General features: G+C 43.7%; 1 protein-coding gene across 2 annotated transcripts in view; it reads left to right on the top strand.

Annotated features, from left to right (window-relative positions):
• TIMM44 (translocase of inner mitochondrial membrane 44) overlaps window positions 1-23,676 on the top strand; it is a 311,940-nt gene that overhangs the window by 230,817 nt on the left and 57,447 nt on the right. For both annotated transcript variants that reach the window (XM_044306675.1, XM_044306666.1), the window contains one exon: window positions 6,266-6,316. In XM_044306675.1, coding sequence (XP_044162610.1) covers window positions 6,266-6,316 — 51 coding nt within the window. The remainder of the gene's footprint in view (window positions 1-6,265; window positions 6,317-23,676) is intronic.

Genomic DNA, 23,676 nt, shown 5'->3' with positions numbered 1-23,676 from the left:
GACCCTACCTTGGAGCAGCTAAGAGGGTTAGCTGCCAGCCCTCCCACTGAGGGAGACAAATACCGAGTGTGCTGGGACAATGGGAAACTGTATAAGGAGGACATCTCCCACAGTGACAGTAGGGTGGGGCCACTCAAGAGGCAGCTCATTGTACCTGTGCAGTTCAGGGAACAATTACTGCAAGTGGCTCATGAGATCCCCTTAGCTGGTCACCTGGGAATAACCAAAACAAAGTCCCGGGTGATGCAGAATTTTTTCTGGCCTGGCCTCAGGGCAGATGTCGCCAAGTACTGCAGGTCCTGCGACACCTGTCAGCGAGTTGGCAAAGCAGGAGACCGTCACCGAGCTCCATTGAATCCCTTACCAATAATTGATGAACCCTTCAGGAGGGTGGCCGTGGACATCATTGGTCCACTGGCCATCCCCAGCAGTTCGGGTAAACGGTTCATATTAACCCTGGTGGATTACGCGACGCGCTACCCGGAAGCAGTGGCGTTATCCTCCATTAGGGCGGACAAGGTTGCAGACGCCCTGCTGGGGATCTTCACGAGAGTGGGGTTCCCAGCTGAGCTTCTCAGCGACCAAGGACCTCAGTTCATGTCTGAACTAATGCAGGGGCTCTGTAGGAAAATACAGGTGAACCATATCGTAGCCAGCCCTTACCACCCACAAACAAACGGCCTCTGTGAGCGCTTCAACGGGACGTTGAAGCAGATGCTGAAGACGTTTGTGGAGGCGCAAGGGAAGGACTGGGAACGATATCTACCTCACCTGCTATTTGCCTACAGAGAGGTTCCCCAGGAGTCAACCGGGTTTTCGCCCTTCGAACTCCTGTATGGTCGACGAGTAAGAGGTCCCCTAGACCTAATCAGAGAGTCTTGGGAAGGCAGGGTTGCCGGAACTGAAGTCTCTGTAGTAGACTATGTCCTCAGGTTCCGAGACAAAATGGAGTCGCTGGTAGGTCTGGTACAGGAGAATATGGTGCAGGCCCAAAGCAAACAGAAGCAGTGGTATAACCGCACTGCCCGAGAGAGAATCTACCAGGAGGGGCAGAAGGTCTATGTCCTGCTGCCAATGCGGCAAAACAAACTGCAAGCTGCATGGGAAGGGCCGTACCCCATTGTCAAATGTCTGAGTAAGGTAAATTATGTGGTGGGCCTTGGAGAGGGAGGTAGGAGACAGAAGACGTTTCACGTCAACATGCTCAAGGAGCATCACGAGAGAACGCCACATGTTATGCCGGTTTGCAGCCTGCCCGAAAGGGAGGAGGCCGACCCCCTACTAGATCTGCTAGCTGACACTCGAGAGTTGGAGGTGGACTTAACCCTCAACCCTCAACTCTCGTCCCAGCAGAGATCTCAGCTCTTAGAAGTGTTGACGGCTCACCGTGACACTTTTACAGGGAAACCCGGGAGAACTCACCTTGCAGTCCATCATGTGGACACAGGTACACATGCTCCCACAAAGCAGTCCGCCTACCGTGTCTCACTGGAGGTCCAGGCAGACCTCAGGAGGGAGATCGAGGAAATGAAGCAGCTCGGGGTCATTCAGAAATCCCACAGCGCTTGGGCCTCACCGGTGGTTCTGGTCCCGAAGAAAGATCAGACAACCAGGTTCTGTGTGGATTATCGGAAACTGAATGCCATCACAACCTCGGATGCTTACCCCATGCCCAGGATTGATGAACTGTTAGATAAGTTGGCAGGAGCCAGCTACCTGACAATCATGGACCTGAGCAGGGGGTATTGGCAGATTCCCCTCACCTCGGAGGCTCAGGAGAAGTCGGCCTTCATCACCCCTTTCGGCTTATACGAATTTACTGTAATGCCGTTTGGGATGAAGAATGCGCCAGCCACCTTTCAAAGGCTTGTGAATGACTTGCTGGAAGGACTAGAAGAATGTGCTGTCGCCTATTTAGACGACATTGCCGTGTATAGCCCCACGTGGAAGGAGCATCTGGTGCACCTGTCGCAAGTACTGGACAAACTTGCTGCGGCTGGACTAACTGTTAAGCCTAGCAAGTGCCAGCTGGGCATGAATGAGGTCACTTACTTAGGCCACAGAGTAGGAGGAGGCACACTGAGGCCGGAAATAGAGAAGGTGAAAGCCATTACGAGATGGCCAACACCTCTCACCAAGAAGCAGGTCATGTCTTTCTTGGGAACGGCCGGGTACTATAGGAAGTTCATCCCGAACTATAGCGCCCTGGCCAAGCCTCTGACAGACTTGACCAAGAAGAAGCTGCCCAGGATGGTGTCATGGACGCCGGAATGCGAGCAAGGCTTCCAGGCCCTGAAGGATGCACTAGCCAGTGCTCCTGTGCTTCAGGCCCCAGATTTCACTCGGAAGTTTGTGGTCCACACGGATGCTTCCGCCTTTGGTCTGGGTGCAGTCCTGAGTCAGGTGAACCAGGCCGGGGAGGAGCATCCTGTACTATACCTGAGCCGTAAGTTACTGGCCAGGGAGACCAGCTACTCCACAATAGAGAAGGAGTGTTTAGCTATTGTGTGGTCCCTGCAAAAGCTACAACACTACCTGTATGGACGCAATTTCACAGTGATCACTGATCACAATCCCCTCAGCTGGTTGGCACGTCTCGCAGGAGAAACTGCTGAGATGGAGCCTGATTTTGCAGCAGTACAACTTCACCGTGCAGCACAGAAAAGGTAGTTTACATGGAAATGCCGACGGGTTGTCGCGGCAGGGAGAATCGTCCGGAGACGGCTGGGTTGCTGGGGAATAGGCTTGTGGCCATTTCCCCAGGCAACCTTTTAAAAGAGGGAGGTGTGCCGGCATACATACATAATTCCTCTGGGTAGCCATCTTATATGCTTCTGGCCTATGTAAAAAACCAGTGAACTCTCATCTTCTTGAAGCCTGGGTTACCTATGATATAGATGGACACTTTTATTACCACTACTCTGTAAGGCCAGCAATAAAAGGTCATAAAAGCTATACCAGGCCCAGCTCGCTGTCAAGCCTGGCTGGAGCGTGACGTCATTAATTTCCAGGTCTGGTTTGAGGAGAGCTAATAGCCCTTAATTAGCTCTGGGCATAAAACCAGTCCACTTTCATATTTCATTTATGAATCAACTTATGCCCTTTCTGACACCAGATCCAGGCTCTACAGAGTATTGTGGTTAATTGGGTATCCAATATGACTAGAGGATGTGATTCCTTAGCTGACCTATGGGTGGTAGAAGAACTACAGGTCCCAGCATTACCGTGTGTGGTCTCATTCTGTAGGTAAATAAATAAGGATCGCAAATATGTATTCTGTATAACAATATGCCGATGTATCAAGGAGATACGGGCTTAAGTATAATCCTCCTTGTAGGAACTGAACTTTGATGGGGTCATAAAACACTTGGGGGCAATCCCTAGGATTGACAGTCACTCTGCTGCCATTGGCTGACAGGAGTAAGTCTCCTGCCCATGGCAGAGTTCATAAAAATCCATGCACAAGGACAGAGGAGAGAGACCCATGGAACATCACCAGACACTTAATTGGACATTGACGGCATATCCCTGTATCAGAAGAACTTTGAGGGTCTCCCCTGATACATACTGAAAAGGGGTTTGCAAGGATTCAAAAAGGACATATGAACGACCATCTGAAACCCAGAGAAACTAAGTATTCTTTCATCTTTTTCCCTTTCATTTGAACTGTCGTGATTATTTATATTGTTATTATTATTCTGTAGTTTTATAGTCATTTTCATTAGACTTGTCTGCACTGCTTTTTACCGCTTATTAAAGATTATAAAATCTAAGTGGCCAAGTCTTCCATATTCTAAGCTGCTGAACAACGTACCTTGCCTTTGAAGAGACGTTACCAGGTAGTTAGTTACATTGCATTTAGGAATTGTAGCTGGGGGTGATTGACTGCGGTTGGTCAGTAAGTGATATCCGGTTCATCCACTGATCTGTGTGATAGTGAATGACCCGGATAGTCGGCTCGTGGACCGGGAACCCACGTGGTGGCAGTTACCGAAGTGTAGTGGGGGGTGTTAGCCGAGTGGTAATACCCCGGTCACGTGAGGTCTCTGTGTGTGCGCAGACTCCGTCACAGACCACTACGTCACAGCTGTGGGATCCGGAGCGGTCGGATCCATAGTTCGTGACACCATCGGATTGGAGAAAACTCCGATCTGATGGTATATTAATAGGGACTCCTGACTTTACATTGAAAGTCAATGGGGGATGGATCTGTTTGCAATTGCACCATAATGTGTCAACGTCAAACGGATCCATCCCCATTGACTTGCATTGTAAGTCAGGACGGATCCGTTTGGCTCCGCACGGCAAAGCGGACACCAAAATGCTGCATGCAGCGTTTGGGTGTCCGTCTCCTCAGCGGAATGGAGGCAGACGGAGCCAAACTGATGCATTCTGAATGCATCGGGGATGTACGGATCCGTTCGGGGCCAATTGTGAGAGCCTTCAAACGGATCTCACAAGCGGAACCCCAAATGAAAGTGTGAAAGTAGCCTAATTCTGACAAACTCCAAGAAGTGATTATGAAAGAATGGGTTGCTATCAGTCAGGAATTGGCCCAGAAGTTGATTGAGAGCATGCTCATTCGAATTGCAGAGGCCTGAAAAAGAAGGGCCAACACTGTAAATACTGACTTTTTGCATAAGTCATGTAATTGTCGATAAAAGCCTTTGAAACGTATGAAGTGCGTGTAATTATATTTCACTACATCACAGAAACAACTGAAACAAAGATCTAAAAGCAGTTTAGCAGCAAACTTTGTGAAAACTAATATTTGTGTCATTCTCAAAACTTTTGGCCATGACTGTATACAAACTCGTGTAGGTAATTCTGTCAATCACTACCACAGCATGCACAGTAGCTATAAAACGTCTGCAAGCCCCTGCCAGGTTTAAAATGCCAGGTTTTTATCATGTTAAAAATAAGACCAAGAACAATCATTTCAGAAATCTTTCACATTTAATGTCACCTTATAAGGCTGGGTTCACATCACCGTTCAGCCTTTCCGTTCTCCTGCTCCGTTTAGGAGCAGGAGAATGGAAAGGATGGATTCGGCACTTAACTGAGCCGAATGGAGCCTATGGACCCCATAGATTATAATGGGGTCCGTTAGGTTTCTGCTCAGATGATTTTGTAGCGGAGCCAAAAGTTGTGCGCTCAGGACTTTTGTCTCCGATTCAAAAATCTTCCTCTGAGCGGAAACCTAACGGACCCAATTATAGTCTATGGGGTCTGTAGGCTCTGTTTGGCTCCGTTATGTGCCAAATCCGTACTTTCCCTTCTCCTGCTCCTATAACTGAGTAGGCGAACGGAAAGGCCGAACGCTGATGTGAACTCGGCCTAATCTGTACAATTCAATGGAAAAACGAAAATCTTTTAGGGTGGAAAAATAAATAACTAAAACTATGTGGTTGCTTACACCCTTAAGTAACCCTTAAGTAAGAGTAACTAAACCTTTGAGTACAATTTTAATAAGAAGTCCCTAATGCCCTAGTAATAGTTTTTGTAATATACTGTACTTTATTAATGGATTTTGTATTTTATTACAGTACACCATTCTGTGTGCGCTTAAAATTGACATTTCTGTATACCGCTGACTGCTCAACGGAGTTCGGGCTGTAGACACTTTATGAATAGGGCCGCAGCAGCAGTGTGTACGAGCAGAAGCGCATATTGCTGCCAATGCCCCCCCTTTCCCCCATAGGTTTACTAACTCCTAGCATACAGGGTACCCATGTGCTCTGCCAGGATTAGCTGATAACTTACCAATTGGGTTGAGCGAACGTGTTTTCAAGTTCGGCATACAAGGTTCTGTTTGGTCTGACTTTAGTTTTTTATACCTAGCAAAAACCTGGCATTTTAGTGGGTGTGTAGACTTTTTATATCCACTCTATGTGCATAATTTAGGAGAATCTCAGAACTGGTGATATGTAAGAAAGGCATTGATTTTATAACTGTTTTACAACAGAGCACACCAATGCAAATTAATATTAAGAAAAGCCCTAATAGGCAACAACTTGACTATATTTGATTTTGGCCTCTTGAATGTATTAAGTGCCTCCCTGTCCTATTAAGTCACCATCTCTCTACAGGTAAAAAGACTATAGATTTAATATTATTTGTCCAGCAATTAATGCAATAATAATTGCTAGTGTTTTCTATAGGCTGTTGGAGAGTAAAATTTTAATGTTTATCACTATCATTTATTGTTTTTTAATAATCTTTTCAATCTTTATTTTTTTTAATTTATTTTTTTTTCCCCCCAAAGGCAATTGTAAGAGGTGATCTTGATGTCCTAAAAGACTGGTGCTACGAAGCGGTGAGCCTGAATTTGCTTGTAAACTTGCGATTCAATTTATTGTACAGTTTATTTAACCCCATTTTTGGGAAATTTGACATGTCAATATATGTGGTAATAACTTTGGAGCACTTTTACTTTTCCAAGCCATTCTGAGATTGTTTTCTTGTGACACATTGGACTTCTTGATAGTGGTAAATTTGAGTTGATATGTTTCACCTTTTTAGTTAAAAAGTTTGGAAAATATTCAACTTTTTCAAAATTTAAATTTCTCTTCTTTTAAGACAGTTAGTAATACCTCATAAAATAGTTGTTGCTTAACATTCCCCATGTGTTTTGTTTACATCATTTTGTAAACGTAATTTGAATTTTTTAGGATGTTAGAACTCTTTGAATATTAAAACCAATTTTTTTCAAGAAAATGTCCACGGCCCAGTTCTGTTATGAAGTCACTTTGAGGGGCTTATATAATAGAAACAACCCATAAATGACCCCAATTTGGAACCTACACCCCTAATTTTTACAAATGTTGTTAACCCTTTACATGTCTTCCACAAAAGCTTTAGGAAAATAAGTGTGAAATTCCCAAATTTCCATTTAATTTTTTTGGGGCAGATTTTTCATTTTAATCACATATTCCAGTAATACAGAAAGGTTCAACAGCCAAACAAACCTCTATTTATTACCCTGATTCTGTAGTTTAAGTAAACACCCTATATGTGGCGTGTTGTATGTGCACACGGCAGGGCTTAGAAGGGTATATAGTTTTTGGAGGGCAGATTTTGATGAAATGATTTTTGAGAACCATATTGTGTTTGAACAGACACTGAGGTACCTCTACAGTAGAAATGCCCAAAATGTAACCCACACCCCTTTTGTAATTTTTTGAGGGGTGTGGTGAGTGATTTGATCCCACAGACGTTTTATAGAAGTTAGAAACGCGTGACTGTGAAAGTGAAAATTAAATTCAACTAAAATGTTTTCCTCCAGATATTTTTATTTTCGAAAGGGGTAATAGGGGAAAAAAAAGCTAACAATTTGTTACCCATTTCTTCTGAAAACAGCAACACCCCATTTGTGGTCATAAACTGCTGTATGGGCACGCAGAGAGAAGGGACACAGTTTGACTTTTGGAGGGCAGCTTTCACAGGAATAACTTTCAGGCATCATATCGCATTTGAAGATCCCCAGATGCACCCCCTACAGTAGAAACTAGGGTTTGGCGATATCAAAAATATTCAGACGATAGCGATATTAGGAAATTTATCGCGATAACGATATATATATCGCGATAAATACCCATTTAAAAGAAAAAAAACACGTTTTACTGTGTGGAGGCAGCCAGAAGAAGACATTATACTGTGTGGGGCAGCCACAAGGAGAGGTTATACTGTGTGGGGCAGCCACAAGGAGAGGTTATACTGTGTGGGGCAGCCACAAAGAGACATTATACTGTATGGGGGCAGGGGCTCAGCCACAAGGAGACGTTATACTGCGTGGGACAGCCACAAGGAGAGGTTATACTGTATGGGGGCAGCCACAAGGAGACGTTATACTGTATGGGGCAGCCACAAGGAGACGTTATACTGTATGGGGCAGCCACAAGGAGACGTTGTACTGTATGGGGGCAGCCACAAGGAGACGTTATACTGTATGGGGGCAAGCCATAAGAAGACGTTATACTGTATGGGGCAGCCACAAGGGTGTTATACTGTATGGGGCAGCCACAAGGACGTTATACTGTATGGGGCAGCCACAAGGACGTTATACTGTATGGGGCAGCCACAAGGACGTTATACTGTATGGGGCAGCCACAAGGACGTTATACTGTATGGGGCAGCCACAAGGACGTTATACTGTATGGGGCAGCCACAAGGAGACGTTATACTGTATGGGGCAGCCACAAGGAGACGTTATACTGTATGGGGCAGCCACAAGGAGACGTTATACTGTATGGGGCAGCCACAAGGACATTATACTGTATGGGGCAGCCACAAGGACGTTATACTGTATGGGGCAGCCACAAGGGCGTTATACTGTATGGGGCAGCCACAAGGGCGTTATACTGTATGGGGCAGCCACAAGGGCGTTATACTGTATGGGGCAGCCACAAGGGCGTTATACTGTATGGGGCAGCCACAAGGGCGTTATACTGTATGGGGCAGCCACAAGGACGTTATACTGTATGGGGCAGCCACAAGGAGACGTTATACTGTATGGGGCAGCCACAAGGAGACGTTATACTGTATGGGGCAGCCACAAGGAGACGTTATACTGTATGGGGCAGCCACAAGGAGACGTTATACTGTATGGGGCAGCCACAAGGAGACGTTATACTGTGTGGGTGCACAAGGGCAGCCACAAGGTGACATTATACTGTGTGGGAGCAGCCGCAAGGAGACGTTACACTGTATGGGGGCAGCTGCAAGGAGACGTTACACTGTATGGGGGCAGCCGCAAGCAGACGTTACACTGTATGGGGGCAGCCGCAAGCAGACGTTACACTGTATGGGGGCAGCCGCAAGGAGACGTTGTACTGTGTTTCAACTTTTGGGGGTCTGATAGCCTCTACAATGCATTACAATGCATCTTGTATGGTAATGCATTTCCGGTTAGTATTACAATGACAGTATGCCTGAGACCCAGCCTGGGCTGGGTTAATGTACTGTCATCTCTGTATTCACTGATGCTGGCATATACAGCAGGGGCTCGGCTGTCAGTTATAGCCAGGTCCCTGCTGCTGAACGGGCGCAGCTCCTTGAGGTCTTTCATACGAGCGGATGCTGTGCAGGTAATCCGCATGTGTGAAAGAGCGCTAAGTCACGTCCCACAGCGCAGTACATGCACTGTGCGGGTCACCTACGGATTAAGTGAAGTTCATAAAGAAGGGTCTTTAGTTTAGTGGGATGTTGTCAGTCAACAGCAGCTAATGACATTCCTTGACCACATACGGTAAGTAGGACTCATCAGTGAGTCATCTTGGGTAGGAAAGTATTTAATGCCATGCCTTTTGGTGATATTCTCTCCTATTAACCCCTTAAGGACCGAACGGGTTTTATGTTGGCATATTTTTTTAAACACACTTTTATACTTTGGAGATGTTTATACGTTTATAAGTTTAACAGCAATTTATGAAATAAAATTAAAAAAATTAAAAACCCATTTTTTAAGGGACCAATTAAGTTCTGAAGTGATTGAGAGGCCTATATATTAGAAACTCCCGGTAAGTCAACCATTTTTTAAATTGCACCCCCTTAAAACATTAAAAATGGCATTTAGGAAGTTTAACCCTTTAAGTGATTGACAGGAATTAACGCAAAATAGAGGTGCAATTTAAAAGTTCATTTTTTTATTGAAGGTTTTCAATGTTGTTCAATTTTTTGTGAATACGACTGTTGATAAAATGGACGTAAAAATCCATATTTATTACACAAATTCAGCATTTTTTTTTTATATTCCAATTGTGGCCCTAGGGTGCTACTTGACTCAAATACTGACCTTAGAAATGAAGGTGTGCTTTGACTTTAGAGTCTACATTTGTTTTTATTGTTTTTCAGCCACCATTTCAGGTTTGCCAAAGTCTTGGGGTGCAAGAACACAAGGATTACTAGAAAAGGTGCCATTTTGGAATCAAAACCCCTCAAGGAATTCTTCTAGTGGTTATAGTGAGCATTGTCACCCAACAGATGTTTCATAGAATTTTTTTTTAAAGGGGTTCTGCAATTTGTTTAAACTGATCTATCCTCTGGATAGATCATCAGCTTCTGATCTGCGGGGGTCTGACACCCGGCCTTCTCACTGTTTACCGCCGGCCAACTGATGTCACCACTAGTATTAACTAGCATGGGCGGGGCTAAGCTCTGTTCACTTGAATGGAGCTTAGCCCCGCCCACGCTAGGTGATACTAGTCGTAACGTCACTTGGCCAGCGGTAAACAGTGAGAACGCCGCAGCGCTGCTGGAGTGCCGCTGCCTTCTCAAACAGCTGATCAGCTGACCCCCGCTGATCAGAAGGTGATGATCTATCCAGAGGATAGATCATCAGTTAAAACAAAGTGCAGAACCCCTTTAAATTATATGAAAATAAAAAATAATATATAGTTTTAGGTCACTATTTTTCATATGCACAAATGTTAACAAGGAAAATAAAGCACACCACAAAGTTACATTATTGCGACTGAGTACAGCAATATTCCATAGGTGTTCTTAAACTGTTGTCTAAACTGTGGTCTTAAAATGCAGGTCTCAGAAGGAAAGGAGCACCATTTTGCTTTTGTAGCTCTGTTTTGGGTAGAATGAGATTTGGGCACCATGTAGCATTTGGAACTCCCCTGAGGAACCAGTACAGTGGAAATTTTTCAGATTGACCCCATTTTCAAAACTATACCCCTCAAGGAATTCAGCTAGGGGGTGTAGTGATGCTTTTGGCCCTACATTTATCTCATATTATTTATTAACATTGGACCGTGAAAATGAAAAATTAACTTTTCCATTTCACCACCATTATAACAGGAGATTGACCTTTGTAGGGGCAGGAAACGGAGAGAGGTTAACTTGCCCCCCTCCTCCATCATTCCCCAGTGTTTTCCCTCCCCTACAGTGGCCAGGACAGAGAAAGAAGGCCTCTCTGTCGTCAGGGAGGTAAAGATGAATTGTTTTTACTTTTTTTTATTTATTCCCAGGGCACCACATCGGGAATCTAGGGCCTTCCTTGTTGGGCTATACATTTTCTCTGGTGATAACCCTGTTCGCCAGCTGTAAGCTTACCAATGCTGGACGGGGTGACAGGAAGGCTCGCATCCCGTTGATCGGGTGCCTTTCCACATGCTGCCGTGGCTTCCTTTCCCCCCGTGGGATAAGCAGCCGTAAGGACGCATAGGCTGCATGGAATGTGACGTCACTTCCAAGTCGAGCGAGCGCGTCCGGAAGTACTGCAAACTGCGGGACTGACTCATTTAAAAGGCCATCAGTGGGAAAGCCATGATGCTTCTGATCTGAGGTCAGGGCTGAATCATGTCGGGGCATGAGACACAGATACCCAGAGAGCTTGATGCTCGATCGCCAGCAACTGTAAGTCCTGCATCTGGTGGCAGCATACTACTGATTATGTGTGAATGGACATGTGGGTAAACCAGTGTTATTCCTAACCCTCTATTTTCTGGATGGCAATTTCCTAGTGGGGGTGCCTACATGTTCAAATACACATATTTAAGACTTCATATATTGTCTTAATATACTTTTTGCAATTGATGGAGTTAAATCTCTTACTAATAGGTCTCTGAACAGGCCTAAGAAGAGTAACAAATGTATATGCTGCTATAAAAAACTGCTGAATAAATATACAAAAAAGCTGATTGTATTGCTAACATAGTGTGAGAACAACAACCATCAATCATTCAAGAATTTAAATCCCTAATTAATGAAGAGGTGAAATCTTCCTTCTATGAAAGAGATTAATTCCATGTCCTCAACCTCCTAAGCGCCAAAAAAGAGTACTTGACTCCTCCTCTGACTAGAGGATGAAACATCTTCATCAAAACAGTGGGATGGTAAAGATCCTTTATCCGAAGGAGAAATCGTAGAAGAATCAAAGTTTATTTTTCTACAGAGGAAATGACTGATCTATTGAAAGCAGTCAGGGCAACTATGGGGATTAAAGAAGTACAAAAACCCAATTCTATCGAGGAGGAAATGTTTGGAGGGCAGAGAACCAAGTGTACTAGGATATTTCCAATTAATGAAAATATAAAAGAAATGGTACTGGATGAGTGGTTAGACCCAGAAAAGAGGCAGAGTATATCCAGAGAATTTAAAAAACGTTTATTTGATCAAAATTGAAATCCCAAAAATAGATGTGCTGGTTGCAAAAGTAAATAAGTAAATAAGAAAACCTCATTACCATTTGAGGACTCGTCACAGTTGAGACCCTATGGAAAGGAAGGTGGCTAGCCTTCTTAGGAAGTCTTGGGAAGCTGCAATGTTTGGCGTAAAAACAAATATCGCACTGACATCTGTAGCGAGATCCATGTATCTTTGGCTAAACGAGCTAGAAAATCATATAAAAAAATAAAGCACCTAGGGAAGAAATATAAGATTCCATACCACTACTAAAATCAACGACAGCCTTTTTGGCTGAAGCCTCAAATGCGGCTAAGAAGGCACTATGGATGAAATCATGGACAGGTGATAAAGCTTCCAAAAAGAAACTTTGCTCTATAGCTTTTTCACGGGGGAGTATGTTTTCGGTCTAATTTTGGACAAAATTCTAGAGAAAGCAACCGACGAGAAATTTTTTTTTTCCAGAAGAGAAACCTTTCAGAAGAAAGCAGCTCTTTCATGCCTTTTACAAATCAAGAGAGATCCTACAGGGGAAGGGGAAGTCAGGACGATGGAGTTTACCTAAGGGTGGAAGGGGAAGAGGTTTTCTCCTTAATCCCCAAAATAGACCAAGCGAAAAGCAATGATGCCAGATTTGGGGGAAGATTCAGAAATTATCTAGCCCAAAGGACAGCAGTAACATCAAATCCATGGGCACTGAGTATAATAGAAAAAGGGTACAGAATAGAATTCTCTTCTTCCCCTCCAAACAGATTTATGACCATGTCCCTCAGATCAAACCAAACCAGGAAGAAGATTTGCTCCGGGGTCCAGGATCTTCTGAAATTAGGAGTAGTCGCCCAAGTCCCGATTTGTCAGCAAAAATTGTTATTACTCAAACCTCTTTCTCATAACAGAACCAGATGGTTCTTATCGAACCATAATAAACCTCAAAAAACCTAAACAGGTATACATTGAGAAACTTAAGTATTTGAACACCTTGTGATTTTGCTTAGAAATCATGGAGGGGTCTGAAATTCACATTGTAGGTGCATTCCCACTCTGAGAGACATAATACATTTTTTTTTTCTTCAGGAAATCACATTGTATGATTTTTAAAGAATGTATTTGTCTTGCACTGCTGAACATAAGTATTTGAACACCTGAGAAATTCAGTGTTAATATTTGGTACAGAAGCCTTTGTTTGCAATTTCAGAGGTCAAACGTTTCCTTCAGTTCTTGACCAGGTTTGCACACACTGCAACAGGGATTTTGGCCCACTCCTCCACACAGATCTCCTCTAGATCTGTCAGGTTTCGGGGCTGTTCGCGAGCAACACAGAGTTTCAGCTCCCTCCAAAGATGTTCCATTCATCCTCTCCTTAATACAGTGCAGTCGTCCTGTACCTTTTGCAGAAAAGCACCCCCCAAAGCATGATGTTACCACCGCTATGCTTAACAGTAGGGATGGTGTTCTTAAAATGCAATTCATTATTTTTCCTCCAAACATGACAAGTGAAGTTTAGACCAAAAAGTTCTACTTTGGTCTCATCTGACCACATGACTTTCTCTCCATGCCTCCTCTGGATCAGTCAGATGGTTATTGGCAAGCTTCAGATGGGCCTGGACATGTGATGACTTGAGCAGGGGAACCGTGCAATGCATGATTTGAAACCATGATGGGGTAGTGTTCTACCGACAGTGACCTTTGAAACTGTGGTCCCAGCTCTCTTCATGTCATTGACCAGCACCTCCCTTGTGGCTCTGGGCTGATTCCTCACCTTTCTTATCCTTGATACCCCACGAGGTGAGATCTTGCATGAAGCCCCAGTCCGAGGGAGACTGACAATCATCTTTAGCCTCTTCCATTTTCTAGCAATTGCTCAAACAGTTGATCTATTTTTACCAAGCTGCTTGGCAATTGCCCTGTAGCCCTTTCCCGCGTTGTGCAGGACCGCAATTTCGTCTCTGGTGTCTTGACAGCTCTTTGGTCTTGCCCATGGTAGTTGAATTAGTCAAAACTATTTTTTTATATAAGAGATAAAATGTCAATAAAATATGGAAATCAGTCAGGAAATCCACTAGGCGGACATAAAAACGCCTTTTCTTTTATCTTGAGACTCTAAATTTAATTTATGCAATAAATAAAAAAAAAGGGTAATCATTTATGCAAAAATGTGTTTACCGGATGCATATAAATTCAATAAAAATACAGACAATTTTCAGACATACAGATTTTAAACTGTGATGCCACTCACCACTAGATGGTGCTGTAACCAAACATCATCACTTCACCGATACAGAACGATTGAAAGTTACATATGTGCTATATTTTTAGCAAACAGACCAATAATTAATATATCAAGAGAAACTCAGGATCTTCTGTTTACCAACAAGCTATAACATGACAAAACACAGATTAATACAGGAGCAATAAATGTTGTCCCTTGACTCTGTCTCAGCCTATGACAATCAAAAATATATATGATATTAATATGATCATTTATTCAATTCTGCAATCAGACTACGGAATATAACTTTCCAAAGGTTTAGTCCTCTTTTTAAATAATGCTAGATTTTCCATTAGCAATATGCATCTTTGCTAATAGAACACTAAACATTATGGAGGCGCTGAACACTATATATTCCCACAATATGGGGATTTTTATCTATATACTGATAGAAGTATCTTATTAACCACCTAACGCAGGATCGCGGTCCGGAGGCGGCAGTCTGAGGCACAGTCACGCATATATGCGTCATCTCGCGAGACGCGAGATGACTCGCTTAGCCGGCCCGCGCATGCTCATCGCGGGCCGGCAAAAGTTAGAGGGGGGGTCACGTCATCGTGGCTGGCAAGCTGATTTAAAAAACAAACAAATCAGAAGCCAGTTAACACATTATATTTGTAAATGGTCTCAGCAGAGGAGCACAGTTCACAGTGAGTACACACCAACAGCACACTTAGCCCCAGATCACCCCCATCACCCCAATTAACCCCTTGATCGCCCCTGTCAATCACCTAGTGAAAGGAAAAAGTGATCAGTGTAAACTGTCACTTTTTTTTTTCACTGGTATTGACTGATAGGTTTTAGGATAGTTTAGGCCCCTTTTTTAGGTAGTTAGCAATCGGTTAGCGCCCAGCCCACCGCACCGCAGTCACTGATTCGCTGATTAGCGTATCGCTAATCAGCATTTGTATTTTTATAGCATCTGTAAGTGATCAAAACTGATCACAGTCAGATCTATAATGGTATTAGTGTCACCTTAGCTCGCCCTCCTCCCAAAACGCAGTGTTTGCCCGATCATGCCTGATCGGTCGCCCACACGTGCGTTCACCCACGCCCGCCCTGCCGCAGTGACAATTTTATTTTATTTTTTATCTTTGCACAATCACTTTCCAAGCACGGCGGCGATAAAAAAAATATCAAAACTGATTTTTTTGTATCAATTGCAGCGGCCTCCGGTACTTCTCTAGCCTTCCATTTGTAAGACGGGCTTGCTTTTTTTCTTGGGTAGTCTCGGGGAATACCCCCTAAATTTAGTAGTCCAAATGTCAAACAAAGGGTATTCTTCTGAAGAGGCCTACAGGATTCTGACCCATTCGGATGAGGAATGGGAACCCTCATCTGACGAATCTAGAGGGTCAGAATATGAACCTGTAGAAAGCAGTGGCAGTCTGACACAAAGTTCGGACGAGGAGGTTGAGGTCCCTGATACCACCAGGCGTACCCGGCCCCGTGTTGCTAGACCAAAGGTTGCGCAGGATCCGCTTCAAGGGCAGCAGTGTGGGGCTGGCGCTGTCGGATTACGTGGTGAGGCATACACCAGCAGCGCAGCCCTCCCTGGACCTAGTACCAGCACGGTCATACAACATGGTGAAGTGGCAAACACCAGAAGGGCAGTTGAAGCTGGTACGGTGGCACATGCAATAGTTGCCCCGTTGCAGCCACCGCACAGACAGGCCCGTAGACCCCCTAGAGTCCCTGAGGTGCTGGCAAATCCTAATTGGCAGTCCCCAACTTCAGCCGCACCATTAGTTCCCCCTTTCACCTCCCAGTCTGGAGTTCGGGTTGAGACAGCTCAGATCGGTTCGGCCCTGGGATTTTTTGAGCTGTTCTTGACTGCGGAGCTCTTGGACATAGTCGTGGCAGAAACAAACCGGTATGCCACTCAATTTATATCCGCCAACCCGGGAAGCTTTTATGCCCAGCATTTCCGGTGAAAACCATTCCAAGTTTCCGAATTAAACATTTTTCTGGGCCTTCTCCTCAACATGGGTCTAACCAAAAAAGCATGAATTGCGGTCATATTGGTCCACGAACCCAATTCATCACATGCCCATGTTCTCTGCTGCCATGTCCAGGGCACAATTTGAGGCCATCCTGCGTTTCCTGCACTTTAGTGACAATAGCACCTCTCTTCCCAGAGGCCACCCAGCTTTTGACCGGCTCCACAAAATTCGTCCACTCATAGACCACTTCAACCAGAAATTTGCAGATTTGTATACCCCTGAGCAAAACATCTGCGTAGACGAGTCCCTTATACATTTTACCGGGCGCCTTGGCTTCAAACAATACATACCAAGCAAGCACGCCTGCTATGGGGTCAAATTGTATAAGCTCTGTGAAAGGGCCACAGGCTATACCCACAAATTTCGGATCTATGAGGGAAAAGATCAGACCCTGGAGCCGGTCGGTTGCCCTGACTACCTGGGGAGCAGTGGGAAGACAGTCTGGGACTTGGTGTCACCCTTATTTGGCAAGGGGTACCATCTTTATGTGGACAATTTCTACACAAGTGTGGCCCTCTTCAGGCATTTGTTCCTAGAACAGATTGGCTGCTGTGGCACCCACTAGTCGCGCGGGCTTCCCCCAGCTGCTCGTTGCCACCCGTCTTGCAAGGGGGGGAAAGGGCTGCATTGTGTAATGAAGAACTGCTCACGGTGAAATGGAGAGACAAGCGTGACGTTTACATGCTCTCCTCCATTCACGCAGACACGACAATCCAAATTGAGCAAGCAACCAGTGTCATTGAAAAGCCCCTCTGTGTCTACGACTATAATTTGCTCATGGGAGGGGTGGACTTCAATGACCAGATGTTGTCTCCGTATTTAGTTTCCTGAAGCACCAGGCGCTGGTGTAAGGAGGTGTCTGTATATTTAATTCAATTGGCTGCATATAATAGTTTTGTTCTCTACAGTAAGGCTGGGAGAACAGGATCCTTCCTCAAATTTCAGGAAGAGATCTTCGAGAACCTCCTGTATCCAGGAGGTTCCGTGGCCCCATCCACCAGTGCAGTTAGCAGTCTACACGAGCGACATTTCCCCAGTGTCGTTGCCGGTACCTCAACCCAACAGTCGCCCCGAAAAAGATGTTGTGTCTGTAGCAGGAGTGGAATAAGGTGTGACGCCCGCTATTTCTGTCCTGACTGCCCTATTCTTTGGGGAGTGTTTCCAGAAGTACCACACACAGGTACACCTAGCATAGGGATCACATCTCACAAAACAGGCACACAGGGCTATTAGGGCCCATTCACACAGAGCTGCTACAAACCTCTCCTTTCACCTGGGACAAAGTGCATAATGTACTTCGCCACATCTTTGGGCGATTTGCACTTTGCACATTGTCCCATGGGGAAAGAGAGGTTTGTCCTATAAAGGTAAAAAATAAAATAAAAGTTAACGTTCTGTTCAAAAAGTTAGTTTATATGTTCTGTTCAAAAAGTTAGTTTATATGTTCTGTTCAAAAGTTATTGTAAAATTAATAAATTTATTGCGTTGCGGCCTGTTTTTTTTACCTTCCAGGTGGACCAACCGATCGACTAGCTGCAGCACTGATGTGCATTCTGACAGAAGCATTGCGCTGCTGTCAGATTACACAAAAGTCGGTGTATGCGGCTCTGCAAGACGAGATTTCTCCTCTGCACTAAAAGATACATTTGCCGAGGCATATGAGCTGAGGAGGCGGCGGTGTTCATATGCTTTGGCAAACACTTTGTGTGTATATATATATATATATATATATATATATATATATATATATATATATATAAAAATAAAAAAAATCCCAGCAATGATTTATTCATCCACATCGATTGATGTGAATCGAGAAATCAGGTTTGCCAGGGCATACGAGTGGGTATAGATGTTGGGTGGAGCTCCTATGTCCTGGCAGACGCCTTTCCCCTCCTTTTTTTTTCTTTTTTTTGGCATTTTTTCATCCACATTGATTTATGCGAATGAAGAAATTTGTGCCGTTCATTTTTTCTTTCAGCCCAGAGGCTGAACGAAAAAAAAAAAAATCTCATTACCCGTATGCTCAATATAAGGAGAATAGCAGAAACTCCTAATGCTGGCCATACATGTAATGATTGCGGAGACCCTCAAATGCCAGGGCAGTACAAACACCCCACAAATGACACCATTTTGGAAAGAAGACACCCCAAGGTATTCGCTGAGGGGCATATTGAGTCCATGAAAGATTTAAATTTTTGTCTCAAGTTAGCGGAAAGGAAAACTTTGTGAGAAAAAAAAAATTCCGCTAACTTGTGCCCAATTTTTTTTTTTTCTATGAACTCAGCATGCCCCTTATTGAATACCTTGGGGTGTCTTCTTTTCAAAATGGGGTCACATGTGGGGTATTTATACTGCCCTGGCTTTTTAGGGGCCCTAAAGCGTGAGAAGTCTGGGATCCAAATGTCTACAAATGCCCTCCTAAAAGGAATTTGGGCCGCTTTGCGCATCTAGGCTGCAAAAAAGTGTCACACATGTGGTATCGCCGTACTCAGAAGTTGGGGAATGTGTTTTGGGGTGTCATTTTACATATACCCATGCTGGGTGAGATAAATATCTTGGTCAAATGCCAACTTTGTATAAAAAAAATGGGAAAAGTTGTCTTTTGCCGATATATTTCTCTCACCCAGCATGGGTATATGTAAAATGACACCCCAAATCACATTTTCCAACTTCTCCTGAGTACGGCGATACCACATGTGTCACACTATTTTGCCGCCTAGGTGAGCAAATGGGCCCACTTTCCAAAGAGCACCTTTCGGATTTCACAGGTCATTTTTTACAGATTTTGATTGCAAACTACTTCTCACGCATATGGGCCCCTAAAATGCCAGGGCAGTATAACAACCCTACAAGTGACCCCATTTTGGAAAGAAGACACCCCAAGGTATTCCGTGAGGGCCATGGCAAGTTCCTAGAATTTTAAATTTATTTGTCACAAGTTAGCGGAAAATTATGATTATTTTTTATTTTATTTTTTTCTTACAAAGTCTCATATTCCACTAACTTGTGACAAAAAATAAAAACTTCCATGAACTCACTATGCCAATCACTAAATACTTTGGGGTGTCTTCTTTCCAAAATGGGGTCACCTGTGGGGTAGTTATACTGCCCTGGCATTTTAGGGGCCCAAATGCGTGCAAAGTAGTTTGAAATAAAAAAAACTGTAAAAAATGTCCTGTGAAATCTGAAAGGTGCTCTTTGGAATGTGGGCCCCTTTGCCCACCTAGGCTGCAAAAAAGTGTCACACATGTGGTATTGCCGTACTCAGGAGAAGTAGGGGTGTCATTTTACATATACCCATGCTGGGTGAGAGAAATATCTTGGTCAAATGCCAACTTTGTATAAAAAAATGGGAAAAGTTGTCTTTTGCCGAGATATTTCTCTCACCCAGCATGGGTATATGTAAAATGACACCCCAAAACACATTACCCAACTTCTCCTAAGTACGGCGATACCAGATGTGTGACACTTTTTTGCAGCCTAGGTGGGCAAAGGAGCACACATTCCAAAGAGCACCTTTCGGATTTCACCGGTCATTTTTTACAGATTTTGATTGCAAACTACTTCTCACGCATATGGGCCCCTAAAATGCCAGGGCAGTATAACTACTCCACAAGTGACCCCATTTTGTAAAGAAGACACCCCAAGGTATTTCATGATGGGCATAGTGAGTTAATGGAAGTTTTTACTTTTTTGTCACAAGTTAGTGGAATATGAGACTTTGTAAGGAAAAAAGAAATGGAAAAAAAATTTCATTTTCCGCTAACTTGTGACAAATTTTTTTAAAGTTCTATGAACTCACTATGCCCATTAGCGAAAAGCTTAGGGTGTCTACTCTCCGAAATGGGGTCATTTGTGGGGTTTTTCTACTGTCTGGGAATTGTATAACCTCAGGAAACATGACAGGTGCTCAGAAAGTCAGAGCTGCTTCAAAAGCGGAAATTCACATTTTTGTACCATGGTTTGTAAACGCTATAACTTTTACCCAAACCTTTTTTTATTTTTTTTTATCAAAGACATGTAGAACAATAAACTTAGCGAAAAATGTATATATGGATGTCGTTATAAAAAAAATTACAACTGAAAGTGAAAAATTAAATTTTTTGCAAAAATTTCATTAATGACAAAAAAAAGTAAAAATGTCAGCAGCAATGAAATATCACCAAATTAAAGCTCAATTAGTGAGAAGAAAAGGAGGTAAAATTCATTTGGGTGGTAAGTTGCATGACCGAGCAATAAACGGTGAAAGTAGTGTAGTGCAGAATTGTAAAAAGTGGTCTGGCCATTAAAGGTGTTTAAGCTAGGGGGGCTGAGGTGGTTAATATCACAAGCAATAAATATAAAATGCGTTACCAAGTCAAGGCTGGGCAGAGTCTCGGATGAGACCAGTTCTCTAGTAGTCAAAATATAATTTAAGTTTCTTCTGGTATCTTTCTTATGATCAGCTTCCTATGATGTCATCTTAACACTTGATATGCTAAATGGAAAACAAGTTATAAAATATAATATTTTCCATCTCCCTCTAGATGGCACTGTGGTATTGCAGATAAATATCACAACCTTAAACATTAATTCTAAATACATAATACGTTCCCACGACCTTCTTAACCTCTCCAATATACATCAGTAATAAGGGTTTCTTCCTGACATTTTTAATTACCCATAATCTAGACATGGTGGAGTCACTATCCTCTACTGTCTTTTTAAATTCATGATAATGGACAACGGGACAATGGGCCTTCTTACTTGGCATCCGGGTTTATATATTTAACTTGTCCATATGGACGACTAATAACATTCAGCTCTCCTGAAATCCAATTAGTAGGAAAAAAACTTCAATACTTTCTAGACCTAAGGCTATATTCAGTCAGTGAGATACACACGGCATAAAATATATATATTCTAAATGATATATACATGGTACAATATATATATATCGACACACTGTTACACATAAATGACACATTATATAAATCATTGGTTAAGATATGTTACATCAGGGATGTCAAACTCGTGGCCCTCCAGCTGTTGCAAGACTACAACTCCCATCATGCCTGGGCATACTACAGCTATAAGGGAATGATGGGAGTTGTAGTTTTGCAACATCTGGAGGGCCATGAGTTTGACATCCATGTGTTACATGGTACATAAGGCCGAAAAAGACATTTTTTTCTCCATCCAGTTCGGCCTGTTTTTCTGCAAGTTGATCCAGAGGAAGGTAAAAAAAAAAAAATGTAAGGTAGAAGCAAATTTTCCCCACTTTAAGTGAATAAAAAATTCCTTCCCGACTCCAATCAGGCAATCAGACTAACTCCCTGGATCAACAACCCCCCTCTAGTAGCTATAGCCTGTAATATTATTACGCTCCAGAAATACATCCAGGCCCCTCTTAAATTCCTTTATTGTACTCACCATCACCATCTCCTCAGGCAGAGAGTTCCATAGTCTCACTGCTCTTACCGTAAAGAATCATTTTCTATGTTTGTGTACAAACCTTCTTTCCTCCAGACGCAGAGGATGTCCCCTTGTCACAGTCCTGGGGATAAATAGCTGATGGGATAGATCTCTGTACTGACCCCTGATTATATTTATACATGTTAATTAGATCTCCCCTCAGTCGTCTTTTTTTCTAAAGTGAATAACCCTAATTTTGATAATCTTTCAGGGTACTGTATTTGCCACATTCCACTCAGCTGCACCTTGGCGAGGGGGGGTCAACCCCCCGATAACCCAGAACAGGATGGTGATTCGTGGTGTGATAATACACCACCAATCACCATCCTTAGATCCTGAGAGGTGATGGTGACATCACCTCTCAGGATCGCTCTCATTGGTCGGCTAGGCGGGGATTAGGCAGGGATATTTAGGGAAAGTTAGAAGAAGAAGAAGAAAAAGGTTTTGGTTGCATCACCCTAATTCAGCAGGGGTGCAGGCGGTTATTTTTTATTTATTTTTTGTGTGCGTACTCTGACTGTGGCCGGCACTCTTTGCATCCGGCCACTGTTATTGCATCGCACACCCCACCGCTGATCAACTTCGGACGGTTGATCAGCGATTGTGAATTATTATTTTTTTATTACATTTGTGTTCAAATTTTTCCCCCTTTTTTTTTTTTTTAGTTAGTCATTTTTATTTTTTTGTCTGTTAGGTTTAGGGTGAATTCACAAACACCCGTGCCCCCACACACACGCACACCAAATAAACATTTACATACGCAGACACACACACTCCCCTATGGCCCGCCGGATGTTCTCGGCCGAAGAGGCATACGCCCAGCTTGCCTGAGCGTCCCGGTGAGGACGACGATGACCCCACTTTTCTTTTGTCATCAGCGTCCTCGTCATCTAGCGATGATGATGAGCCCCCAAGGCGGCGGAGCAAGGGGACCGCCATGCTAGGGACCCTGTGGCCCACCCTCGTACGAGCAGCTCTGGGACTCGTACTAGTTTTCTGGCCCACCAATTAAATCCACCTGAGCCCTCTGCCGTTGAACTTGTCTGGTATACCCCAGAGCGTTATGAGCCCCTGATTTTGTAGGCCAATCAGGAATACCGATTTTCACAGTGGACTTCACTGATTATGACTTTTTTTTAGTCTTTTTTTCAGTGACCACTTTGTAAATCTAATGGTGGAGCAAACAAACCTGTATGCCCTAGTGTCCTACTTTTTTCACCTTTGCGGACAAGGATAGGCATTTGTTACAAGGGATCTGTGAAAAAAAAGCGATCCTCCAAAACAAACGGATGCTGCATCCGTGTTTTATGGTTTTTTTTGCGGACGCAAACAACAACTGTCGTGTGCATGAGGCCTAAGTCACAACAATAGACAATCACTGTCTGCTTAAACTAGTAACACACAAATAATTAAATGTTAGCATGTTTTTATTAAACACACCATGTAAACATTCACAGTGCAGGTGGAAAAAGTATATGAACTCCTAGACCAGGCATCCTGAAACTGCGGCCCTCCAGCTGTTGTAAAACTACAACTCCCACAATTCCCTGCTGTAGGCTGGTACCTGTAGGCTGTTCGGGCATGCTGGGAGTTGTAGTTTTTCAACAGCTGGAGGGCCGCAGTTTGAGGATGCCTTCCCTAGACTAATGGCATCTCCAAGAGCTAATTGGAATGAGGCGTCAGCCAACTGGAGTCCAATCAATGAGATGAGATTGAAAGTGTTGGTTACAGCTGCCCTGCCCTATAAAAAACACACACCAGTTCTGGGTTTGCTTTTCACAAGAAGCATTGCCTGATGTGAATGATGCCTCGCAC

This window comes from Bufo gargarizans, chromosome 1 (genome assembly GCF_014858855.1).
Source record: "Bufo gargarizans isolate SCDJY-AF-19 chromosome 1, ASM1485885v1, whole genome shotgun sequence".
NCBI classification, from domain to species: domain Eukaryota; kingdom Metazoa; phylum Chordata; class Amphibia; order Anura; family Bufonidae; genus Bufo; species Bufo gargarizans.
This window is presented reverse-complemented; position numbering and strand designations above follow the sequence as displayed.